At 40.2% G+C, this 24,134-nt stretch overlaps 2 protein-coding genes across 5 annotated transcripts in view; one reads left to right on the top strand and one right to left on the bottom strand.

The window, feature by feature from the left end:
- Positions 1 to 9,143: 9,143 nt before the first annotated feature.
- ccr6b (chemokine (C-C motif) receptor 6b) lies at positions 9,144 to 13,384 on the bottom strand. Its single transcript, XM_038728071.1, has 2 exons — positions 13,160 to 13,384; positions 9,144 to 11,296 (listed from the first exon to the last, which is right to left on the bottom strand). Exon 2 carries the CDS (start codon positions 11,286 to 11,288, stop codon positions 10,188 to 10,190), a length of 1,101 nt encoding a protein of 366 aa, XP_038583999.1. The 5' UTR covers positions 11,289 to 11,296; positions 13,160 to 13,384; the 3' UTR covers positions 9,144 to 10,187.
- Positions 13,385 to 18,294: 4,910 nt separating this feature from the next.
- The window catches only part of crybg1a (crystallin beta-gamma domain containing 1a), a 43,213-nt gene continuing 37,373 nt past the window's right edge, over positions 18,295 to 24,134 (top strand). For all 4 annotated transcript variants that reach the window (XM_038728334.1, XM_038728335.1, XM_038728336.1 and 1 more), the window contains exon 1: positions 18,295 to 18,718. In XM_038728334.1, the coding sequence (XP_038584262.1) occupies positions 18,384 to 18,718 (335 nt within the window). In that variant the 5' untranslated portion in view covers positions 18,295 to 18,383. The remainder of the gene's footprint in view (positions 18,719 to 24,134) is intronic.

Genomic DNA, 24,134 nt, shown 5'->3' with positions numbered 1-24,134 from the left:
TAAGGACGTGCTGTAGGTGTCTGGAGCTAGATGTAGGCAGACAACACAACACACACAGCTTGCTGTCAAAAAACACATATCGGAGCATAAAATCTGCTGTATTCAGCTAAAACATTCTAGATCTGAATCTCCATCCACTGCTTTTCAGATCTTGAAGCAGACTACAGAAAAGAGGATTGCGGCTTTCAGGGTTTGGACTGGACTCAAGCCTGCAGCTGCCTGGCTACCCAGCAAGCCTCTCACTTCCCACTCATCACGTACTGGAATTTCATTTAGGCAATTGGCGCTCCGTGTTGCACCTCTCACTCACCGAAGTGGGGAATTCTTTCCCCTCGCTAATGGAACGTCATTCTCATTTCCAGAGCGAGGTGGATGAAAGAGAGAGAAGTGGTGTCCTGCTGGGGGGGAAATAGGTTTTGCTTCTCAGGACTCAAAGGACTGCAGCGATGGCTTGTCACCCCCAGTAGGTGGGAAATGTCATGAGATGGCTTCCCGCTAATGTTTTTGGCTCTGACACACAAGCCCACTGAGTTTATAGTGCAGGTGTTTGCACAAGCATTTACTGTATGTGTAAAACTGCTTGGAATCACAAGAGATGCAGTCCACTGGCAAACTGGCCAATATGATGTTTTACTTAAAGTTATTTTGAAATACACAGTGGCCTTACTTTGTGTCATTTATTTGATCGAGATAGAGGAGCTTCAATGGAAAGTTTGTCCTGATGGTGGCACGAGGAAAGATCAACAATTGTCCAAAATTGAAAAGGTTCATGCTCTGAATGAAAAATGTGCTGAGCATTTATTTGCCCCACCACCTCAGGGTAAATAGGTTGATAAGTAAAGCTGCACTAATCAATATTTTAGTATTAACAATGGATCATATTATTATGTGTAATGTAAAAGGGGTCAATCAGGGTGACAAACCCAGAGAGAATGTTCACCAAACTCTGCAGTTCCTCTCAGCTTTATGGAGCTTTTTAGTGTCTTTTAGCTCATTGTTTTCTGCTAACTTCTTACATCCATCACCTTTCCAGCCGCTGCTTGGGTGGCCAGAAACATGACTTATAATGAAAGCCAATGTTGCTTTTTGTCTGCTGGATCTATAAGTAGAAATGTTTCTGTGTTAACACGTTCAACAGAACATGTTTAAACACATTTTAAGGTTGTTTCACTGCCCTTAGCGTCCAAAAAAATATTTTAACTTTAATTGGAGAAGGCCTCATCCAGCCCAAAGCACTAAGTGGTCACACAAAAGACAAGACAATAGGACATGACTGGTGAGGGTTATAATTAAACCTGCTCTTTATCAAAGCTCTCCAGAAGAATTTCATATCAACATGAACACCCAGATATTTGTAAAAGGAAACACGCTCAACCTGCTGATTTTTGATTAGGCTGGAGTTACAGCTCATGCCAACCAGCTGCCTAACCTTTCAACCTCATCTTTGTAGATCCCTTGGCTGTAATTTTTCGGTGGTGGTGGGGGGGGGGTGCCAGAAAATTGCTGTTCAGTTATATACAACACACTGAGGTCTGATGTAATTTATAACAGTTTTTTCTTGCAAACAGACATTATACTTAAAACACTCAGCTGTTATAATTGTTCTAAGTTGCCCTAAATGAAGGTGAACTGATGTCTTGCCCTTGGAGGACAGTGATAAGAGAATGTATTCATGCACAGAGGAAAAGTCGTGCTCATCAAACCTGGCAAAGAACTTGTTGGCCTCATTTGCAGTAATTACCCCCTCAGGAGGCCCCTCTCTCTTGTGGTACTGCAGTCAGTAAGCTTCAGACTGTTCCAGACAGCCTTGCTGTTGTTCTCCTGAGCCCCTCTAATTTCTCTTTTTATCTCTTTTTTTATCTGTCTAGAAGCCCCTTTCAGGTCTCTGTGTGCAGATTTGATCATAACCCTGCTGGTCAGCTTGCAAATGCTGCAGTTTTTTAGATGCTTAAACCAGTTTTAACATAGATACACATTTACATGGATATAGTATCAACATGTATGATTTAGTTGCATCAGGCTAGGTGTGATATGTTTAACACTTAACACAAGTTGTGTTCTAACTTCCTCAGGGGAAAGTAGAGAGTGGAAAATAAAGCTGTTCTTGATGTTAGACTTAAACAACGCAATAATTCTCTTGATTTTTGACAAGTACAGGATGTAAGGCAGCGTGCAGTGACTGAAAATCTCCATTGATAATAATAACTTGCATGCTAGATGAGCTGTGTTGAACTTTGGGAGTGATCCTAGACATTGTGTTTGTGGAGAGATGTATACAACCAAGACAATAAAAAGAGATTAGGAACAGGGCCAGGTCAAAAGACCAAATTCCTCACATCAGCCCTCCCAAAAATGTTTTGATCCCGATTGCATGTATGTAGCAAAACGGAAAACTCCCCAAGCTTCCCCTTGACATGAACGGAACAAAATATTTTGGTTAATCAAAGGAAACTGTGTTCAAATTAAAATAACGTCCTTCTTCTAGATACAGCCTTTCCAAGCATATAATTTGTATAAATGTATGTACTAAGGTCCTCCAAACCCTCCAAGAAACAATATGTAGCACACTTCACTGGGCCCAGGTACCATGTGACAAAGTGAATTAAAGCCTGTGAGGGTTCAGTGGTATTGTGCGATGTAACCGTAAGGAGCCGCAAACAAGGTTTTGGATGCACATTCAGCTACAGTATCTGTGTGTACTTATGGCTATAGCAGTTTATGTATAGTAGCCTACAGTAAATGTGTGGCTGAGTGTGTTAATGTGTCGTCTTTAGTTCAGCTAGACTGCCACGGCTACGTTCCTCTTTCCTCTTCAGTCTGATGTCATCCTCAGCTTTTGTCGTTTCACACTAATTCAATTTAAGGCTGTAACTCAGCACCATATAGAGTGCCACATCTGACATCTGATCCCCCTGGGGGAGACTTTCTCCCCCGTATGAAAATGCCAACCTCCATTCCCAGGTCTACAGACTAAACAGGCGACATAAGAGGAGGTAAGTTATCTTCAATGTCTTCCAGCACAGATGTGATTTTGTTGAATTTATGTGTCTGTGTATGAGAGCAGGGCAGTGAGTTGAGGAGGAGTACATAAAGATCCTACAAAGTAATTGTTGCTGATAGAAAGCCATGCTTATCTACTGTGAGGACTGGCCGAGCGCCTCGCTAGCAGATGACTGACTGGCAGATGGGATGACTCAGTACGTGACTGGCTGAGTGATAGGCTCACTGGTTGATTTGCCTGCATTCCTCGGTGGACACCAGCAGGGTACAGTCTGACCCAGCGTGATAATCCCCTTGCTGCCAGGACCCCTAATCAGTTCTCCTCTAGACCTGAAATGGGCAAGTTAATGGGGAAGCCAACCTGACACTGAAGGAATGTATGTTCACGCAAACACATACACACCCACTGTGGCTGGCTGCAAAACATCCATGTCTTCCTAAGTAACGATATCCTGTATAAGATCAGAGGGGCGAACCAAAACTCCAGCTGTGATCCAAACAATGTCAGTGTAGGATTGATATCAGGCACAAAACAAAGGGGAACTTTTATTTGTAATATTAGACTGATGTGTGCTTCTGTTGTATGCGTGTGTGTGGCTGTAGTAGCTAAAGTTACTGTCCATTCTCTTATTAAATATACAGCTAGGTATTGCAAGCAGACAGAGAATTAAATCCATCAAATCCAGTGGAGTTAACCACTAAACACTTTGTTTGACTGCATGTTTTGCATTGAATGAACGACTTCTCAAGTGAGCAGTTACAGTATTTGGAGCCAGACACATCTCAAAGATGATAAGCAGGTAAGAGCCTAAACCCCCAGTCGACTAGTAGGAGTCACTAGTGCTGCAACAAAAACTAGGTCCCTTTAAAAGTGGTTGAACCAGTGGTCATAGTTTGAACAGGGTTACGTTTTGACTGTACATCTAAACTTCATTAGGCAAGGCCCTTGTCTGTTAGATGTAGGTAACAACAGGAATGTAAGAGTGAAATGAAACTCTAAAAGACTACAACATTACACTGGAGCTCCAAAAAAACAGAAAAAATGAAAGTTGTGAGTCTAAATACTGTATGGCGCCTTCTTTGTACACACATCCCGGCAGTTAGTTTACTAAGATGCTTACCCAGTGTGGTGACCATTACAGTTTCACCCTGCTGTTAAGTAGAAACATATTGCTGTGTTGATATTGTGGAAATACAAATGAGTGCAGTTTGGTACAAGTAATGCACTGAATGTTATAGGCTACTGTCAAAGTGCTTTCCTGTGCCCTATTAGAGTAGGTCGCACATTGGCCAAGCATATTCTAGTTTCTTCTTCTATTATTATTCCATCCTGCTGTCACAACAGATCCGAGTTGTGTTGTGTTGCGTAGCCCAGGCCTTGTGGTGGAGTTACAGTATGTTAGCATAGTAAGCGTATAGCATGCTAACCTGCTGACAAAAGCCATTTCAGATCATTTCTATATGAATACTGTCATGATTCATGAAATTCAGTGAAATAACGATTAAATTCATTTTATTAATAACCTGCATTCCATTCAAAATAATGTACGGTATTTGTTGTATGTAACTTCAATTAACCAAAATGTTGGTGGAAGATTTCTCTGGCCTCCATGTGTTCTTCCTCCACCACTCGGACAATCCTTACACATACCATTGGAAAATGACAGCATTTTACACCTTGCTTTGTTTTCTTTCGTGCCTAACTTTCATCCCAAGCTTGTTAAAACTTGGAGATTTACATTACACCTACGAGGAAAACAGGCAGAAGTCACTGCCAGGCAACAGTGGATGAACTGTGCCTGAAAAAGTTAACACAGAAATCCTACTATAGTCCAGGTTTCAGAGGTTATTGCTCTTTTAGCCTCATTTATAATTAAACTGTTAAGTAGTCAACAGTTCTATGTAGCACAGTCCATCCGACCACACAAATGTACTCCCCTTTCCATTCACTTTACCATTAACAGCCCACAGGTGTACTCGCTCACACTATATTATTGTGCGACAATGTGCTTAACGCTCAGACGTCTTAACCTCCGTCATCTGAATATGTGTCGGGCATACATGCAGCCAGTCCCACCAGGCTTGCACAAAAGATTAGCAGTGTGTCTGCTACAAATGAGTAATGGACTAAAGTCTAGCATGATAATGTTAGCATGAAAAACATTCTTCTCTTTTGTTTTCCTCGTCAGAACTGAGGTGGGGATTCTGGAGTCACACAGTAAAACTGCTTTTGTTCACCAACATCTGGTAAAGGCCTTGTTTTCTGCAAACAAAGGTGACAAGGAGACAAACGTCTACACATTTAGCGTGTGTGGCTAAATGAGTGCGTGGCATTTAACTCCCTGCCCAGGCTGGATTGCCAAGTATGAAGGATCTACCAAGACAATATACCATGCTGCTACAATAAACCCCTTCAACAGTGATGACTCTTGGGAGAATGAATCACAAGCTAATTGCGGAATAGGGTTTAAAGGAACGACTTATCAAACACCAGCTGTCTAGATGAATAAACTCAAGTGTGGTTAAAAAATACCCCTGATGGAAGGCGTCACGGATCCGCTGTGAGTAAATTTAACCTCAGAGGAGAAGCCCTCTTAGTCTCTGTGGCGCCAAAGATGGCACACAGTGCTACCGTGTTATAGCATGTCCATAACATGTGAAACTGAACGGAGGTTATCTGGAATGAGCCTGAGGCTGAAGGGTCTGTAAATCTTCACAGTAAAATGGTATTTTACAAGGTGTCATTTCTAAGATAAATGGATGGTCATATATCACCTGATGCTACAATTCCTGACCACAGGTGAGTGGATCAAATCAGCAGAGAAGCTGCTAGTGTCTAAATGAAAAGTGAATGAATAATGATCTCAAAACTACCATTCTGTTTATTTGACCAGTTGTGTAATTATTTAAACCTGCAGTGCGGAACTTTTGTCTCCTCTTCTGGCAGTGACAGTAATTACACAAACACTGTCGATGCATGCTCATGATGTCTTCCTACAGGTGAGCTCGCCTCAGGCTCGTGTTCACTGAGACATTTCCACAGTTCCAAGACAATAATCCATTCTTTAGGAAGTGTAAATGGAAAAACTACATAGCCTACTCCAAATACCTCAGTCCCTTCTCTTCTCTCCACGCACTGCAACGTTGAAAAATGACACCAAAGGTTGTCCATGTTTGTCCTCACCGCCGCTTTCTTTTTTTTACTGTAATCCTTCTGAACAGTGAGTTTCTTTTTTATCTTGTGCATCAGAAACATTTCACTCCAGTGGCTCCAGAGCCATGTAAAGAGAGAGAGTTGTGTCAGCTCCATTCAACTGGCTTGTAGTGTTTTGGTTCAGTGTCACTGCTCTTATCAACACTGTTTCCAGCTGCAATAGCTCTGATAAACCCACTGTACTCTACCTGCATAGCACCAAACAGCAGGCATACAAAGTTAGCGACTAGCTGCTGAACAAAGCAGAGCATTTAGCACCTGAGGAGCCAGCTCTTTTTCTCAGGGGTCGGTAGATACCAACACAGAGGGAAATGGAGAGTTTGGACTTAATATGTGTCAGATGGCCAGAAAAGTCCCCAAATGAATGCTAATGCTCACAATGACAACATACCATCATCAATATAACATTATAATATGTCAGCTTTGTTAACTGCATATTCAACTGTCCACATGAAAAGTCCATGAGATGGTCCTACACCATTCGTACGGAAGCTCTTAGAGGCAAGTGAGAAAAACATTCTGGTAATCCATTTTCAAAGTATGATCTAAATAGTATTTCTGTTCTGTGTTTATGACTGGACAATGTGAAAGAAGCTTTTCCAGGATAATCTGTCTACAATTCCTTGCTTTTCTAAATCCGTGAAAGAGGTTTTGCTCCTGTTTTTACTGTTTAAGTTACTTTTATTACACATGTGAAATAAAATAATGCATTTTTCTTCAGGGAAGAAAAGGTTTTAGCAGGTGAAATTTTTTTTTTGTCAGGATTGTGTTGTCACAATACTCATTTTGGCCACAGCAGGCTTGAAGCGCACCACTACCGCATGATTTAAATATGTTTTCTTCCAGGTGAGAATTTTTAATTTCTTCATGAACATAAAACATAAACATAAACATAAGGTACAACCAATATATTGCTTGTTAGCTTAAGTTATGTAACACTACTGAGCGTTGTGTGGAGAGGACAAGGCAGAGCGAGGGATTGAATCTCCGCTGGCCGACACAGAGCTGCTGAGCTACGGAGAGCTGTGTAGAACAAGTTAGCATAGCATAGCCCTGATTGATCCTGAGTCAAACTCCATTCAGAAAACAAACACTTTAAAAGTTGTTGTCTTGCTGACAGACCTGACAAGGCATGAATATATATGCTTAACAAATCTGCATAATGTTGTAGTTATTTATTGCAACTAAATAACAAAAAAAATGTCTTTGGTATACAGCTGTAGCGATAATACCCATTATTCGTATTATCGCAGTAGTCCAGCAATAAAACCCCCGAGTGGAAAGCGACATGAGGATGAAATTCACATTTGGTCTGAATGCACAGTTAGTTACCTTTTTTTCACCAATTCCTAAGCCATAAACACACAAGAAGAAAAAAACATTTTAGATCAGAAAATGGATCTCCAGCATTTTTTATTTCTCACTTGCCTCTCAGGGCTTCTGTACATTTGCATTCATAGGTGGTGCAAAATTGCACAATGTTAAGACATCTGTTTTTGAGTTCTACAGTGTCCTGTGAGAGAGACATGCACAAGAAGACAATGTATTGGTTGGTTCTGATTTTGTACATGTGTCTATATTTGTTATTACTGCCAACAAGCAAATAAGGAACAGCTGTGCAGGCCAGTCATGGCTCACAAGAGTGGTCAGGTGGTGTGCAGAGACAGTCAGCTCACTAAGGACACCTAGTGGGCAGGTGTTGTGGCAGCAGGATAGAGAGGAAATTGTACGGGTAGAGAAGGGAGGAAGGAGACAGTGCAGATGTTGGCATGATATCTTGTTTGTACATTGTTTGGTCCTGCTTCTGGGAACCCATAGCATACGCCAAATCACTATAAAATCAGTACTTTTGATTGCTAAATGTGGTGGATCCTATCTTATCCTATCACACCCGTCCCTGTTCAGACATGTTATTTTGTGTCCAGATGTATCCAGACTGTGCCTGGATCCAGCTGAGTTTAACTTCAGTTCACATCTGGCATTTAAATGTGTCTAAAATGGGTCTCAAGTGAAATATCAATTTTACTGAATCATTTAAATTGCGTAATGTCAGTTCTGGAATTCCATACAGTTCACTTGCGTGACCAGCTGGCTCAATCCAACAGGAGGCCGCACAGATTCAAAATGCACAAGGAACTAAGGAACAATCAAACCCAAGAGATAATCATGCTTGGAAAAGGTATATATACAGTATGTTAGTAGTTTTGAGTGTGTGATACAAGGGAAAGTGAATCTGTGAATAAACAGGTATGGAAAGATTGAACAGCAGAGAAGCCCACAGCACAGACTTTACAGGTTTGAGCAAGCTGTAAGACAAACACAGCAGAACAAGGAGGCAAGCAAACAGAGTGGGTTGGTTGTCAAGCTGGCAGAACAAAACAACAGAACAAAACAGTTGCAGTTATCAACTAGCAACTGTCTTAGGCTGCTTTCATATAATAAATCATACAGAACAGGGATAGAGAGGGGAAGGGATATTATATCATCTATCAAGTAAAAACCACAAACTGAACAAAGCTTACTGAGGACATCCAGTGGAGGAAAAAGGTAGAATGGTGCTGTTCATCCATCCATCTTCTTCCGCTTATCTGGGGTCGGGTTGCGGGGGTGCTGTTCAACTACTTCCTATTATGTAACAGGTGACATTCTATTTTTCTTATTCACCCCATGGGAATTTGATCACCAATTATTTACTTATTATGTCACGTGTGTGTATTGTGTAACAGCATGCTGAATGATAAAGGTGTAATCTGTCCCACTCTGGTGCAACAAATTATAGCAACATTTTGGTATGTGTATCAGACATCTTTGCATTCTTCAGCTAACTGAACATGGGAACCAACAGTGTTTCCAAGAAAGGACTGCAGATTTCTTAAGAGAACATTTAAATTGACCTCTTCATTAAAATCAGAAAAAATGCACTTTTTTAGATTTTAGAAGTTTTATTCAAAGTGACAGAAGAATACAAACAGATATACAAAATATAAAAATGTATGGTATAACATTTTTAGACAAAAGTGAAAGTAAAGTGACAGTCTGGCAAGATTGGAAATACGTGGAACTCTTTAGCTTCTTATCTTTTTTTTAAAGAGCAGACTCAATCAGAATACAGAAAAACAAGGTTATTATTGTGACATAAGTACAAGAAGAAAATAAAAGAAAACAGTTCTTAATCACAAAGTTGCTTAGGGGATTGCAATTCCATGTGGCTAAAGAAGTGTCAGTATGGCAAGAGAATATTTACATGATGCCACTTTGACCTCGACAATAAGCAGATGTTCTTTCCCTGGTAATGACTTAAAAATGTAAAAGTCGATTTAAATTCCATTATATTGTATATGTCCCATGGTGGACATTTTGACTTGTCATAGAATGAAAAGCTAAGGTGTGGTGGCTATTTTCCATTTAGGTGTTCCGTTTCCAGGAGCCAGGACCGTGGTAATGTGCATGCTGGTTTACTCATATGCTTTACTGGGTGTTATTAGTTCTACAGGGAAATGTAGAATCCGGAAGTTAATGGAGTTTGACCGATGTAACAGACTAAAATTCAGGATACCTCAGCCTCTGCTGCTTTGATTTTGACTGTCTTGTAAAACTTTGTCAGGGGCATTCCATGTATTTTATGTAAGAGCAATACTTAATTGCTAGAGTACCCATTTTTATGAAGTATTTTTTTTAAACCATCAATTTTACTTTGCCCTTAAAAAAGACGTTGTTCAGTGATGCTTCATACAAATTACATTCAGATAGACAGTGTATTATAATAAAGGTAACTTGCTAATGTTTGCTCAGAATACAGTAGATGTTAAATCCACATCATGTTTTATTTAAGCACATTTTGCACAAATGCTTTCGCCTCTACTTATGTACAGCTACAACAACAGCAAAGTAATAGCTCGGGAAATATGAGAGATTATTTGATCATTGGCATTGCCAATTATCCCTTTTAGAAAGGTTTTGTACCACTGCAGTTTCATGCACTGAAAGATGATGATTTGGGGACATGTGGAGACACGCGGTCTGAAATGCAAATTTCAGATGTCCCGCGTGAAGAGTGAGCACTGTAGATGTACTTTTTGCTAAAACACCAGAGGTCCAAAAGTATTTGCTGGAAGTGGCTCCTGAACTTCACACCAATGAAGGCGTAGAGGAGGGGATTAAGACAGCAGTGGAGGTAGGCTATGCTCCTGGAAATGGCCAGAACTTGAAGTTTAATCTTTTCAGCCTCACAACTCCTCTGCTTAAAAAGAGACAGAGTGTGGTTCATCAGAGCCACGTTGTAGGGGAGGTGGCACATGATGAAAACCACAACAACTGCGAAAACCACACGGATGGCCTTGTGCCTCTGGCTGCTGTGTGCTCTCAGCAAAGTGCGCACGATGCTGGAGTAGCAGAACACCATCACCAACAGAGGCAGCAGGAAACCAATGGCCATTTGAAGGCTGGGAACCAGCACCTTCATTACCTTTGCAGTTTCGTTCTTCCTGAATGACAGCTCACACATCACAGTGACAGTCTCAGCCCCCAGAGTTTCCTCTTCAAAGCAATCAGAGTAGATGAGAGTGGGCAGAGTTAAAGCCACTGCAACTACCCAAACAACTGAGCAGATGAGGCGGCTGTAGATCAGAGTGCGTGATCGAGCACCGAAGGATCTTCTAGCTTGAACTATAGCTACATAACGGTCGGCACTGACGCACGCAAGCAGGGCCATGCCACTGTAGAGATTGATACTATAGGCGGACCTCAGCATTTTGCAAGCCACAGCACCCATTAACCAACCGTGCTGCTCGTTGTATATGATAAATGGCAGAGCTACCACAAAGATCAGGTCTGCCACAGCCACATTAAAGAGATAGACATCTGTCATCGTCTTGGTTCTTTTGTAGAATATGTAGGTGACGATTACAAGAGCGTTGCCAGTCAGGCCAAAGGCACAGATGATGGAATGGATGTAAGTTTGGGTGATGACATCCACGGGGTTAGCGTCGAGGATGCAAAGCTCTTCATCTGTGTCATTTTCTTCAACTGGGTAATCTTCTGTACTGTAATAATAGTTTGAAGTCACCGACTCCATGTTTTGCTCTGGAGAAAAAAAGATGATGATCAGTTACACCAAAAAGAAAACTGTTGAAGAAGCAGGGGAACACAACAAAATGTCAAACATTTCCTGAATGATCTGTGATAGACATTTGGCCGCACATTTTAATTAGACTTAGAGCTGTGTTGGAATGTAACTAAGATTTACTGGATCAGCATGCTTTCATGCAGTTTTGAGCTACTTGTATTTGAGTATTTTCATTTTATATTACTATACTTTTTTTCAGATGGAGCTATTGCCCTTTTTACTCCACTGCCTTTATTTGACTCCTATAGTTACTTTTACACGTTAGGATATTATATGCTGCTGGGTAGCATAATCTATGTTGTTATATCATCATTTATTTGTTGTTTATATTTTGTATTAATAATTTTAATTGGCAAAGTAACTTCTAACTAAAGCTGACAGACAACCGTAGTGGAATGAAATTAGAATTTTTGCCTCCAAAAAGTACAAAGTAGGATAAAACGGAATTACCAAGAAAAGTAAAAAAAACTGTGGTAGAGTTCCATGTAAATACACTTTAACATTACAGCATTTTGAATACTTTTACTTGTAATTGAGCATTTTTAGACTATGATATTTCTACTTTTACATAAGTGAAAGCTCTGAATACTTCCTCCACTATAAATAGTTTATGAATTGTAACTAATGGCTTTATAAATAGTTGATAACTAATGTATTAATTCTTTAACATATCAAATCAAATTTTGACGAAACAATCACTCAGTGCTTACACTTTATTCTCCAATTCAAGTTGGGTAACATTCTGCATTTACCAAACTGAAAATACAATTTAGCACATCATTTTGATGGTTTAGTGCAAAGTCTGCACCCTGTACGGACTGAGTAAAACTACACAGCTTTTTGTCTGCTTACAGGATAAAAGCCAGTGTTCTAGTTCAGCTCTTCCTCTGGTTGTCAATGACCCAATTTCCATACCATTAGACATTAAGTGAATGCATGCAAAAATAGGCTGCAGGTGGGTGCAGTCTGTGCTTTCTCTGATCTAAGAATCTGAGGAGATCCTTATCACCTATAATCACTAAGAGTCAATGTGTATAAGGTCACCAACATGAGGGTGAGAAAACACCAACTAACTTTGTAAGTAAGTAAAAATAAGAACGTAAGAAAATCATCCAAATGTTTTCCTGTGTGACACTAAGAGATAAGACACCTCTGATTTTTCTGTTTTCTGATATTAGATTATAGTAAAACTCAGCACTGCAATAAACACACGATTTCTCATTTGTTGAAATTTTAGCATGTGAGAAACATGTTGCAGGCCTCGACTTACTTCTTCAAAAACCTGATCTAAGGAACGAACATGACAATGTAATGATATCTCTTGTTTCAGGACTTTCACTTCTCACAAATCACTATAGTAAGATTATATATAGTATGGTGTAGCGCTCGACGATGAGGAAGGTATTAGGTTTTGCACGTATCTGTTTGGAAGCATAGTAAAACGGAAAAAGTATGAGCTTTTTGTGTAGAAACATCTTTTGAGAACTTCAAGTGCTCTTTAAATATTATTTCCATAGTTAACATTTCTCTAAACGTGTTCTGTCTGTGTAATTTATACATCTTTTCTGTGAAACTCGAGTCATTTGAATCTTTTCACATGATCAATCATTTTAAATGTTGTAAAACAGTTTCAGGCTTTAAATGTATTGCTTGCACTATGAAAGAAAAAATATTTAATTGTGGTTAGATGCATCTAAATATATGATGTATATAGACACATGAAAATATATTATACAGTTACCAAACTGGAAGAAAAAAAACAGCACAAAATTTAGAAAGTATAAACCTTCTAAATTTTGTGCTGTGCAGGACATACATACCTTGCAGGATGATGATTCTCACTCAGGTAATTTCTTTGTTCTCTCTCTGATGTTGTTAAGTTAAATGAAAGTGAAAAATATTCCTTCCAGGTACGAGAGAAAGTGTCAAAGCTGGTTATGAAGAAAGAGTTCAACGTGGGGCTTTATGTCACAAATACTGTGCGATTAAAGAAATTTCAAAAAAAGACGACAAAGCCAAAACCACATGTGCTGTGGGGGTGTATACTTTGTCACTGATCTTCCTGCTTTTGATCTCAAATGCATCTGTATCTGTTGTCTATATTCACAGGTCCTCTTTATCTGATGAACAAAATAACACTTTGTCATTCTGCATACAGGGACATCCCCCTGTGTGTTCAATGTAAAGATGATTTGATTTACTGTAAGTACACAGTAAAATCAAAATACATAACACTGTTAATTTTAATACTTCTAAAGTGTCTATATGGGTCCACACCACAGACTGTTATTGAACTCTTTTTGGAGTTAAACACCGACCAGTGTTAGTTTTTTTAAACACTTTTATGTAGAGTTAGACTTTAACTCTCTCAGAGTTTACTACACAAGTATTATTCCCACAACATTTTAAAGGTGTAATAGCTCTTCCATAAAGTTTGCAAAACAAAGATGATCAGGTTTGGTGTTATTTTAACATTTACTCAAAAAAATATAACAGAATGAACAGATTAGGTGTGCATCCTAACTGCTGGCTTATTAAATAGTTAGGGTGGCTAGTAACAGTGTGGGGACATTGGGGACAATTTGAAGTTATGGTGGCTCACCATTGCAAAATGACATAGGCGCCAGTTGAGAAATATCAATATAAGATAAAACATTAAGAGATACTTCATTTCCTTATCAGACAGTGTTAAAGTTCAGAGCCAGGTCCAAAGCATGGTCGCTGGTTTTGCAGCAGTCAGTGGAGTGCTTTCTTGAAGGGTCTCCAGGCCTCGGTGTGTGCAGGCCTACGCAGTGGGTGCGGCTTGCTTTCCTGGGTAAAAGTGTGTGTGTGAGTGTGTGTGTATGATTGCAATCTTTCTGATCAGCACTTGACACCTTGCAGATTAGCCTGCCATCATTGTGTGAATGTTTTCATTGCAATCTAAGGGTTTAATTTCTGGTTTAACATTAAAATATCATACAAAAAATATTTGTATTTATTTTAGTATTATAAACTTAGTGGTCGGCAATAGGCGGCCCGCGGGCCAGAACCGGCCCGCCAGCAATAATATCTGGCCCGCGGCCAGATTGCTTTAATAGCAGAAAAATAAATAAATTGATAGGGGCTGGTGCTGAAATAGATCTCAGTAATGACAGATACAGTTACTCACACAATCACTTCCTCTTAAGTGATTGTGGCTGCCACATAAAAGCGCTCTCTGGCTTGCTGGACACCTCTGGGAAGAATGTAGAAAGTTGCGTGGCGCTGCGGAGAGCCCCCAGTTGCAGTAGTGCGTGGATCATGCGTAATAGTCATCCAGCCAACGGTCACGATCCGTTCACAGCCTGTCGGCACCGGAGAGGGAGGGGGGCGGACCAGGGACAGGAGATCGCGGAGCGACTGGCCCGCTGCGGTCCGTCAGTGATTGTTTCCTCTGGATGGTGTCAATATTTTAGAGACCCCAAAAAATATCACAAATCATGCTTTTAGGGGAGCTGATGTCTTATTAGGTGGCTCCCCCATAGTTCGCACCCTGCTTTCCCCAGAGAAATGAAAATAAGCGTTCATAGGTTTATGAATGCGGATCAACACACACTGCAGCACTTGTCTTATTGTGAGCATGTGCTGTGTCCTTATAATCATGTAATAAAGAAGGGGGGGGGGGGGGTATACGCAGTCAATTGGAATTGATCTTCCAGTCTCCCTAATGGGAGTCCCGCACAGTACTGAGCTAAACATGCACATGTATACACAAGGATTTGAAATCATTTGACTTTGTTCTGGCCCGCCATTTAATAGGTTGTTATATAAAGTCGTTGTTCAGTGATGCTTCATAGAAATTACATTCAGATAGAAAGTGACTGACCGTCTAATTTGTATTATAATAAAGGTAACTTGCTAATGTTTGCTCAGAACACAGTAGATGTTCAATCCACTTCATGTGGGGGTGTATACTGTGTCACTGATCTTCCTGCTTTTGATCTCAAATGCATCTGTATCTGTTGTCTATGTTCACAGGTCCTCTTTATCTGATGTTTCTACAAACAAAATAACACTTTGTCATTCTGCATACAGGGACATCCCCCTGTGTGTTCAATGCAAAGATTCAAAATACATAACACTGTTAATTTTAATACTTCTAAAGTGTCTATATGGGTCCACACCACAGACTGTTATTGAACTCTTTTTGGAGTTAAACACCGACCAGTGTTAGTTTTTTTTAACACTTTTATGTAGAGTTAGACGTTAACTTTCTCAGAGTTTACTACACAAGTATTATTCCCACAACATTTTAAAGGTGTAATAGCTCTTCCATAAAGTTTGCAAAACAAAGATGATCAGGTTTGGTGTTATTTTAACATTTACACAAAAAAATATAACAGAATGAACAGATTAGGTGTGCATCCTAACTGCTGGCTTATTAAATAGTTAGGGTGGCTAGTAACAGTGTGAGGACATTGGGGACAATTTGAAGTTATGGTGGCTCACCATTGCAAAATGACATAGGCGCCAGTTGAGAAATATCAATATAAGATAAAACATTAACAGATACTTCATTTCCTTATCAGACAGTGTTAAAGTTCAGAGCCAGGTCCAAAGCATGGTCGCTGGTTTTGCAGCAGTCAGTGGAGTGCTTTCTTGAAGGGTCTCCAGGCCTCGGTGTGTGCAGGCCTACGCAGTGGGTGCGGCTTGCTTTCCTGGGTAAAAGTGTGTGTGTGAGTGTGTGTGTATGATTGCAATCTTTCTGATCAGCACTTGACACCTTGCAGATTAGCCTGCCATCATTGTGTGAATGTTTTCATTGCAATCTAAGGGTTTAATTTCTGGTTTAACATTAAAATATTTTAGTATTATAAACTTAGTGGTCGGCAATAGGCGGCCCGCGGGCCAGAACCGGCCCGCCAGCAATAATATCTGGCCCGCGGCCAGATTGCTTTAATAGCAGAAAAATAAAAAATAAATAAATTGATAGGGGCTGGTGCTGAAATAGATCTCAGTCATGACAGATACATATAATGGGTTGAAAAAAATTTGGCCGATGCCAGACTAATTTGACGACCCCTGTTATAAACCATGATGTAGCCTAATAAATCCTTAACTTCTTTTTTACTAAAACAACCATCAAACCAGTCTCTTTTTCTATTTGTGGAACATTTATTTGTTTGCATGTCAGGCTTGTGGTTTGGACTTGACTGGATGTGTCTACAAACTGTAGTTGCTTTTACTCAACATGACCAGCAGATAGAGCTGTTATTTCAGTGGATACCAAATAATTAGTGGACTTCGACACAGACAGACATAATGTACAAAACATAACGACACATGATGTAAAGGTGCATCGTAACAATTACCCTGAGTTTATATGGACAGAAGGCTAGATCCGATGTGTTATTTTCAAGTTATTATTTGCAATGATATTGTGGAGATGGTGAACCCATCTCAACAGAGCTTTATTTATGGAACCAACGTTTGGGCCTCCCTTACTTTCAGTGATGTAAATGTATAATCTACATCACAGTGACTAACCGCTGATTTAAGGCCTTTTTAGGAGAGAAAAAACATGTATGCTTTTTTAAAAGGTCGTTTAATACAAATGTATACATTTCTAAATTGCAGATCATGTTAACAGATTATGTAGGTAAGCAACATTAAGTTTAAAACTGAGAACAAAACCCTAATTATCATAATTTCAACAGCCCACATCTTTGAATACCTCATAGGTGAACTTTTATCAATTAAATTCTCTTAAATTCAGATACAAACACATCCATCCATGCCTACCATATAAAAGCCTTATAATTACACAGCGTGTGAAGAGGTAATTAAGGGGCAAATGGAGGTTTGCATCAAGGTGAGACTAAATTGAGAAGGTTGTGCTGAGAGATTCAAGAACCAGAGACAACCTGTGAGCTGCATTAAGCAGAAAGCTGAGTCTGCTTTTCAAAATAAAAGCTTTTTAGTGTAACTCATAAATGGAAGTACCCTAAGTCTTGTGTGTGAGAGAATAACGTACGTGAATTGTAATGAAATGCATAGCTAATCTTAAATTTTATAATTAAAGGATTCCCAAAACAGATCTGTCAGAATACACAGTCCGTAAATTGCCCCTTGCTTAACTATTAGGCCTATATACACTGAGCTTGTCAAATTTGTTTTTAACCCATTCTCATCACCCACAGGACAGGTGGAGCACCTGCTGCAAGCACCCAAAAACGCAAATACAAAAGCCTGTTTGAATATGACACAGTATAGGCTACTTGTGAGTACTTGAAAGGGTAGGGTACACTACAATGTACAGCTACAGAGCAGATACTACTGACCAATATGCATTTGTGGCCCCGAATGGTTCAGTCCTGCCATGCATTTCTTTCTGCTTTGACCTTTAAAGTGCAAAGATATGGCAAGATTGTTTTGTTTAAAACACTACACATTTTGTTGCAGTATATCGTTTTTATTGAAAGAGCGTTAAATACATAAAGAGCCATTATAAGAGAATTTCCTCCCCTTTCACTCTCATTTTGTATGCAAATAAAACTTTTTATATCAATATTTTATCTTTAATTTAAAATGTCAAGTGTGGAGAAGTGTTTTCAAAAGGCTTTTTTTTTTAGTTTGGCAACAACCATAGCCTATTGTGTTTCCTGAGTAAATCAAATTATATAATTCTACATAGCCCCGTTTCAAAACATTTGAGCGACCTTCTTCTTTTAACGTGGTTGGGGCTCTCTCAACTAAGTCTGGTAATAACTTTATGGACATGTTGTTTCAGCATAATGTTGCATATTAGAGAAATAAATAAACAGTAGTAATAGGCATTTTATTTTGAAGGTTTCGGAAGTGTGGCCTACTTTTTCTTCCGCGGATCTTAAATTGCTCCCTCGCTGTTTTACCTGGTGGCGCGCGCGACCGGTGTGGGCAAGTCCAAAGCCTCGCGGGAACCAGCTCTGCAGGTTCGCCCGGTGAATCACTCCTCCAGCAGCTGCTCTATAAGTAGGACAACTTTCCCCGTGCCTTCATCTTCCTCGCACTTTCTTAGCAAGGACTTTTTTTTTGTCAGACACCATGAGTAAGTCCAGCACGCTGAAAGTAAAGGGCTTGTTCAAATTAAAATCACCTGATAAAGACAGCAAGGAGCGGAAACGGCCGGGCTCCCTCAAAGATGGAGCAGGGACCACCCCCACGGACAAGTTGGGGTCTTTACCGGCAAGTCCCGGTCCCCTCAGCCCGGGAGACAGCGACACATTGCCCGGGGATGTTTCGCCCTTTTCCCCGAAAGAAAAGAAGAAAAGGCGGCTGTTGCCGTTCAAGCTGAAACGAAAGAAATCCAAGCACAAAGAAGAAGCAGGAGAGGTGTTCCTCCACGACACTGATGAGCTGGACAGCTTCAACAGCCACATGTAAGATGAAAACAAGTTTATTCATTTTATTTATTCGTTTGGCTCGCAGACACACATTACAATAGTTAGCCCATTTAACTCAGTAGCAATGTCATAGTTTTAAATAAACTAACCACCACAGATAAAGGCCATTCACAGTCCATCCATCCATCAGATAACCTCTTATCAGTGCAGGGTGGTGGGGCCACAACTCCCCATTTAGAAAAAATAGTGGCCCTAATCACCCTTATCAGAAAATATCTTTGTTATATTATCTATAATTGTATTCAATCACTGTTTACTCTGGACCAAGTCAAAACACAATCTGGATCTATTCATTGAATTAATAGTGAAGCCCTGGTAGTCCTCAGACCTCACTTTGGAGACCCAATGCATGATATTTCACAAGCCAACAGCAGAGTGGAAACATCTCACAGAGCCAGTGTTCACCCCCTCAGGCACTTTTTCAAAATGGACCAGTGTGGCAGTGAGCTGTGGCAGAGCTAGTTTAGTCACGCATTGCTTTTGTTGGTGTCGAGTTTGAAAAATGCAGAGGAGAGGTAAACAGCGAGGAGGGAGAGCAGCTGAGCTGTCACGCAGAACACGAGCTGCTGTTCTCCTCACGCGCTTCATTTTCATTTTACATTGTTGTGGAACGTGAATGTGAGAAGCGGAGGGACCCCATTCTGTTTGGGTGCCCTGGGGAAAGGCGCTTGACCCCCAATCCTTCAAGCCTTGCTTGCTGGACGACAGGGCAAGACTCTGGCAGCTCCAACGTGTAGAACTGTGTGACTTTGAAGAAGTAAAGATCCATGCTGAGTCACTCTTTCCTGGATAAATTAAAGATTTCAAAAGAAAGTGGTCAAACCTCAAGTGGTCACAATAATGACAGAGAAAGTTCCAGTACTTTATTTATCCCAGATATTTCCAGTTCTCTTTATACAAATATGTATTGCAGCTCATAATGCCCTGCATCCAGACCAGTTTCAGGTGTGCTTGTGAAGGGTTGACGTGTATTGCCTCTGACTCAGCTGTTATTGTCACATGTTGTTGCGCTAAATGTACATCGACAGATGCTCTTGTGATATGAGGAAGACGAGCATTGCATAACATTTAATTTTGAAATTAAAAACCTGCTGTGCAGGTATGACACATTTCCTGGTTCAGTGCAATTAGATGTGGCTCGATGAAGTTGATTTTGGGTCTGAGTAGTTCTGGAGCTGAGTAATTATGAGAGAGCGGGCACGACATGTGACACTGTCCACAAGCCTCTTGTTTATTGACAAGGGAACAAACATAAACGTTTGACTCTTATGATGTAGGAGTACACAGGAGGTAATTATATTATAATGACTATGTCCTCCCCACTCAGCTGGATTGGGTGTAATATTATAAAACGGTTGCTTTGTGTAGTGAGAGCCTGCATGAAATGAATGGTCTCTTCACAGATAAAGTCATCAGTCACAGGCATTTGTTTCCATCCTGCTGTGATTAACTGGTCTTTGCTTCCCAAACATCTGCAGGCAAGCAAATTTCCATTACATGGGGAATTTTCAAAAAAGTACATGACGTCTTTGTTTTGGTTTTTTTTACCACTTTTTGTGGTAGCTAAGGCTGCCGGGGGTAGAAGAATTGTAAAACAAGCTGAAAGACACATAACCCTGACATGTTAACATGTGATAACGTTATCAAGCTAAGGTGTTGGCAAGCAATTGTCTACTTACACATTATCATCTAGGTGTGACGATACACTTGGAGCTCACGAGACGAGACAATACGCCATATTGGGTTCATGAGAACGAGACGATATTTTAACACTTTTTTTAAGAAATCTACAATGACGAAATATATGACTGGAAAAATCGTATTTAATTCGACTGAAAGCCACAAAATGCTGAACAGTGCAAGTTGAAATGTTGAGAAGCATTTTGAAATGTTGCTTACATATTGTTTGTTTCTTGTCTGTCACTCTGTCGCCATTTATTGTTTCCACCAGGTCCCCAAAATAATGTCACATAAAGCATTTAAAAGTGGCGGTGGCATCTTCTACGCTTATTTCACCCTCAAACTCCGTCATGCCGATATTGTGAGACAGCTTTTCACCTCGACGAGTCACAGCCTTATTATCATCCCATTGCAGTTGTTCTTCTGGGCACCTGATGCGCATTTTGTCAGTTCAGCAGATGTTATGAAATGTTTACCCAGAGTGCAGCAAACATTGAATTTTCACCCTGTCACGTGTCACAATTTTCACATTTTCAGTAGAGCCGAAGCAACAACGGTAGTTGATTAATAGATAAGTTAATAAGCGACATTAATTTAATTGGCAACTGCCATTTTTCAAGGAAAAATGCCAAACTTTCTCTGCTCCCAGCTTCTCTAAGGTGAATTTCCTGCTTTTCTTTCTCTTACAGTAAACTGAATATTTTTGAGCTTTATGCCGCATTCGGACCAACCGCGAATTTTCTCCTCGCGACGCTTTGCTCGCGTGAGTACATTCGCTGAAAGTGTTCACACACAACACGAGAATGTGATTTTAACGCGATAACGTGAATAAACACAACTCACCTTTACTACAACTGTATGAATCCAAAGTAAACATTTTGCTGTGATTAAATAGCAATAAACGGATTAAACTGATGCCGAAATAACTACAACATGATGCAGATTTGTTAAACATATGAATTCATGCTTTGTCAGGTCTGTCAGCAGAAAAGCAGGACAACAACTTCTAAAATGTTTGTTTTCTGAATGGAGTTTGGATCGATCGGGGCTATGCTATACTAACTTGGTCACAGTAAAGTACAATGATAGCTGGAATAAAGTTACAGACACATGTTTTCTGAACTCACCAGGTAGTTCAACTTCCTCGCTTTCTTTTCTCCCAGCAATGTCCAGTTTTGTCCGTTTTTTATATAAATATGAAGCTCGTAGTCCGACAGAGCTAACGACGCTAACAACAGCACTGGAACCGGATGTGCACGGAACCTAGCTGCTGAGAAGCTCCAGTGAAGATAAATCAATGTTGAAATCCCAAAAACTAAAGTAAAAAGCTAATTTAATAAAAGCATTTAACTCCGGGCTCCTCCCGTGAGTAAACGGCGTAGTTGTCAGAGCAGACTACGGGGGTTTATTTGTCCAATGGTTGCAGCGCTGCTCCCTGCTCCTCTCCCCCAAGTTTAGCAGCTCTCAGCCAGCCAGCAGATTTTCAATCCCCCGCTCTGCCCGGCCCTCTCCGCTCATCGCTCTGAAGCCGTCGGTGACGTACGGACAATCTCAGCACTTATAGCCATGCGACTTTCTCGCTTGAGTTGAAAATATTCAACTCGCCGGACCGGCCCCCTTCGCATCGCTTCGCGCCGCCCGACAGGAAATCGCGGCTCTACGCGTCTTTGCATTGACTTTGTATGTAAACTCACCACCCCGAACGCTTGCTTCGCTTTTGGTCTGAAAGCAGCTTTAGACTTTGAAGATGATACCTTTGCATTTGTCATTGTTTCCTGATGTTTTGTAGACCAAGCTATTTATCAATCAATTGAGAAAATGATTATTCGATCGTGCAAAAAATGTATTAGTTGCAGCCCTAAATTTCACAGACTCGATCTTACATACAGCTCATACAGTGAAGAAGAGGTCTGATCAAGCCCATGCTTGTGGTGATGTTACTGGAAAACTTTATCCTTAAAACCACAAAGAAAATCACAAGCATGCTTAGGGTTTTAAAAGAGTTGTTTTTTTGTTTTTTTAAACCTGCCCAGCCTGGTATGAATATGAGGAGCTGGATACTATATTGTGCAACAAGAGAATATTATATATTATTATATTCCTTTGTCTGTTTTATTATTTATTTAAATGTATTTGTCACTGGGCCAGACAGGGGCCAGACATGGGGATAGGGGAAAGAAACACCACATAAACGGACAGCACAGAGAAAGGGGATGGGGGGTGGGGACAACAGGGAATAGCAGAAGTAAACACCAGGGGGTGCAGAGGGAGAGATGTGATGCAAAGCTACTGCTACCGCATGAGGTGAAAGTGACAGGTGCATTGCCGTGTTCTGATAACAAGAAGTTAGTTATTATAGTTTTGCTCGCTCAGCAACGTGGTCAGCCGTTGGAGCTGCAGCAGAAGCTGTGACACAGCTCAATGATGCAGTTACAGTAGGATACTTTAGAACCCGTAGCCCGATTGCTGCAATTTGTGTCAAGATCAAGTCATAACTCATTCAAATGTGATCACACAGACATACACATATTTTTAGATTCATTGTGACTCACACTTCTCATAATCTTTGATGTCCATAGAAAAAAGGCGCTCCCCATAAGTCCAGAACTTGCCTGAAAACCATCAAGTTTTCTTCAGAATCAAGTAAACCAGTAAGTGACTGGAACTGCTAATAGCTAATTAAGCATACTTTTAATGGTGCCAATTTGTCAAAGTCTAAACAAATTTAGGCAAAAAGAAAACGTTGTAGCTAACTCACTGACCCCATAGCAACATTATACTTCCTGATTACATCCCACAAAGCCACCGAATTATGGGAACTGTTCTTGCCAAACTAAGACTATAGCCTAATTATCCTCTAAATTGAAATAAGACAAAGAATAATAGGAGGGGGGTGGGGTTAGGCAGTAATGGATTTGCTGAAAACACACATTTCTGTCTGATTATTTTCATTGTGAACAGTTTTGCATTATGTTTTGTGGATCAATATTGATATTGAATCACAATATAAATTTACATTCCATGATAGAGGATTTTACTTATAACACCCACCCTAGTTTAGCCAATCCAGATATACAGTACCCTATTTTTCTGTGCCATGCAAATCCTTAATTACCTAAATAGTATTAAAAACACTTAAAACAGAGACTGTTATGAACAAAGCCAATGTAGTTTGTTCTGAAACAACAATGTGAAGGTATTTTCAATCTCTTTGTTTGCATCAGGTGTGGTCAACAACAAGGCAATTCAAAGTGCTCTACATAAAACAGCAACATAAGGCAAAATAAGAAGACTTTTAAATATAATCAAATTTGATTTGATTAAAGGCAGCATCTAAAAGAAAAGTCTTTAGTCTTAAAATAACTTTCAGCAGACATTATGAAAGTTATTGAGTTATTGGGAGTTCAAGTTCCAGATATATGGAGCGTAAAAACTGAACGCTGCTTCTCCATGTTTAGTTTTTACTGTGGGGACGGAAAGCGGACCTGTCTCAGACCACCTGAGAGGTCTGGATGGAAATGGATTTTTTCAATTCTGTGACAGGCAGCTTTTGAATTTCCAGGCGTGAGACTCGCTGGAATCGGACCAGTATTGCACTTGAAATGTTTCATGTGCTTAGGGAACAGGGAAAGTACAGCCTGTTCAAACTAACTGATAATAATGAGAGATTAAAAAAACAATTTGTGTTTGTGGACTGCTTGTTTGAGTTCTA

The sequence above is a fragment of the Micropterus salmoides genome, unplaced genomic scaffold (genome assembly GCF_014851395.1).
Source record: "Micropterus salmoides isolate LMB-PRFRI ecotype aquatic unplaced genomic scaffold, ASM1485139v1 Ms_hic_scaffold_19, whole genome shotgun sequence".
Classification (NCBI taxonomy): Eukaryota; Metazoa; Chordata; class Actinopteri; order Centrarchiformes; family Centrarchidae; genus Micropterus; species Micropterus salmoides.
Note: the sequence above shows the minus strand (reverse complement) of the source record. Positions and strands in the feature narration are given on the sequence as shown.

Excerpts from the sequence above, each read along its gene's own strand:
- ccr6b (XM_038728071.1), bottom strand. The coding sequence starts at position 11,288 with ATGGAGTCGGTGACTTCAAACTATTATTACAGTACAGAAGATTACCCA.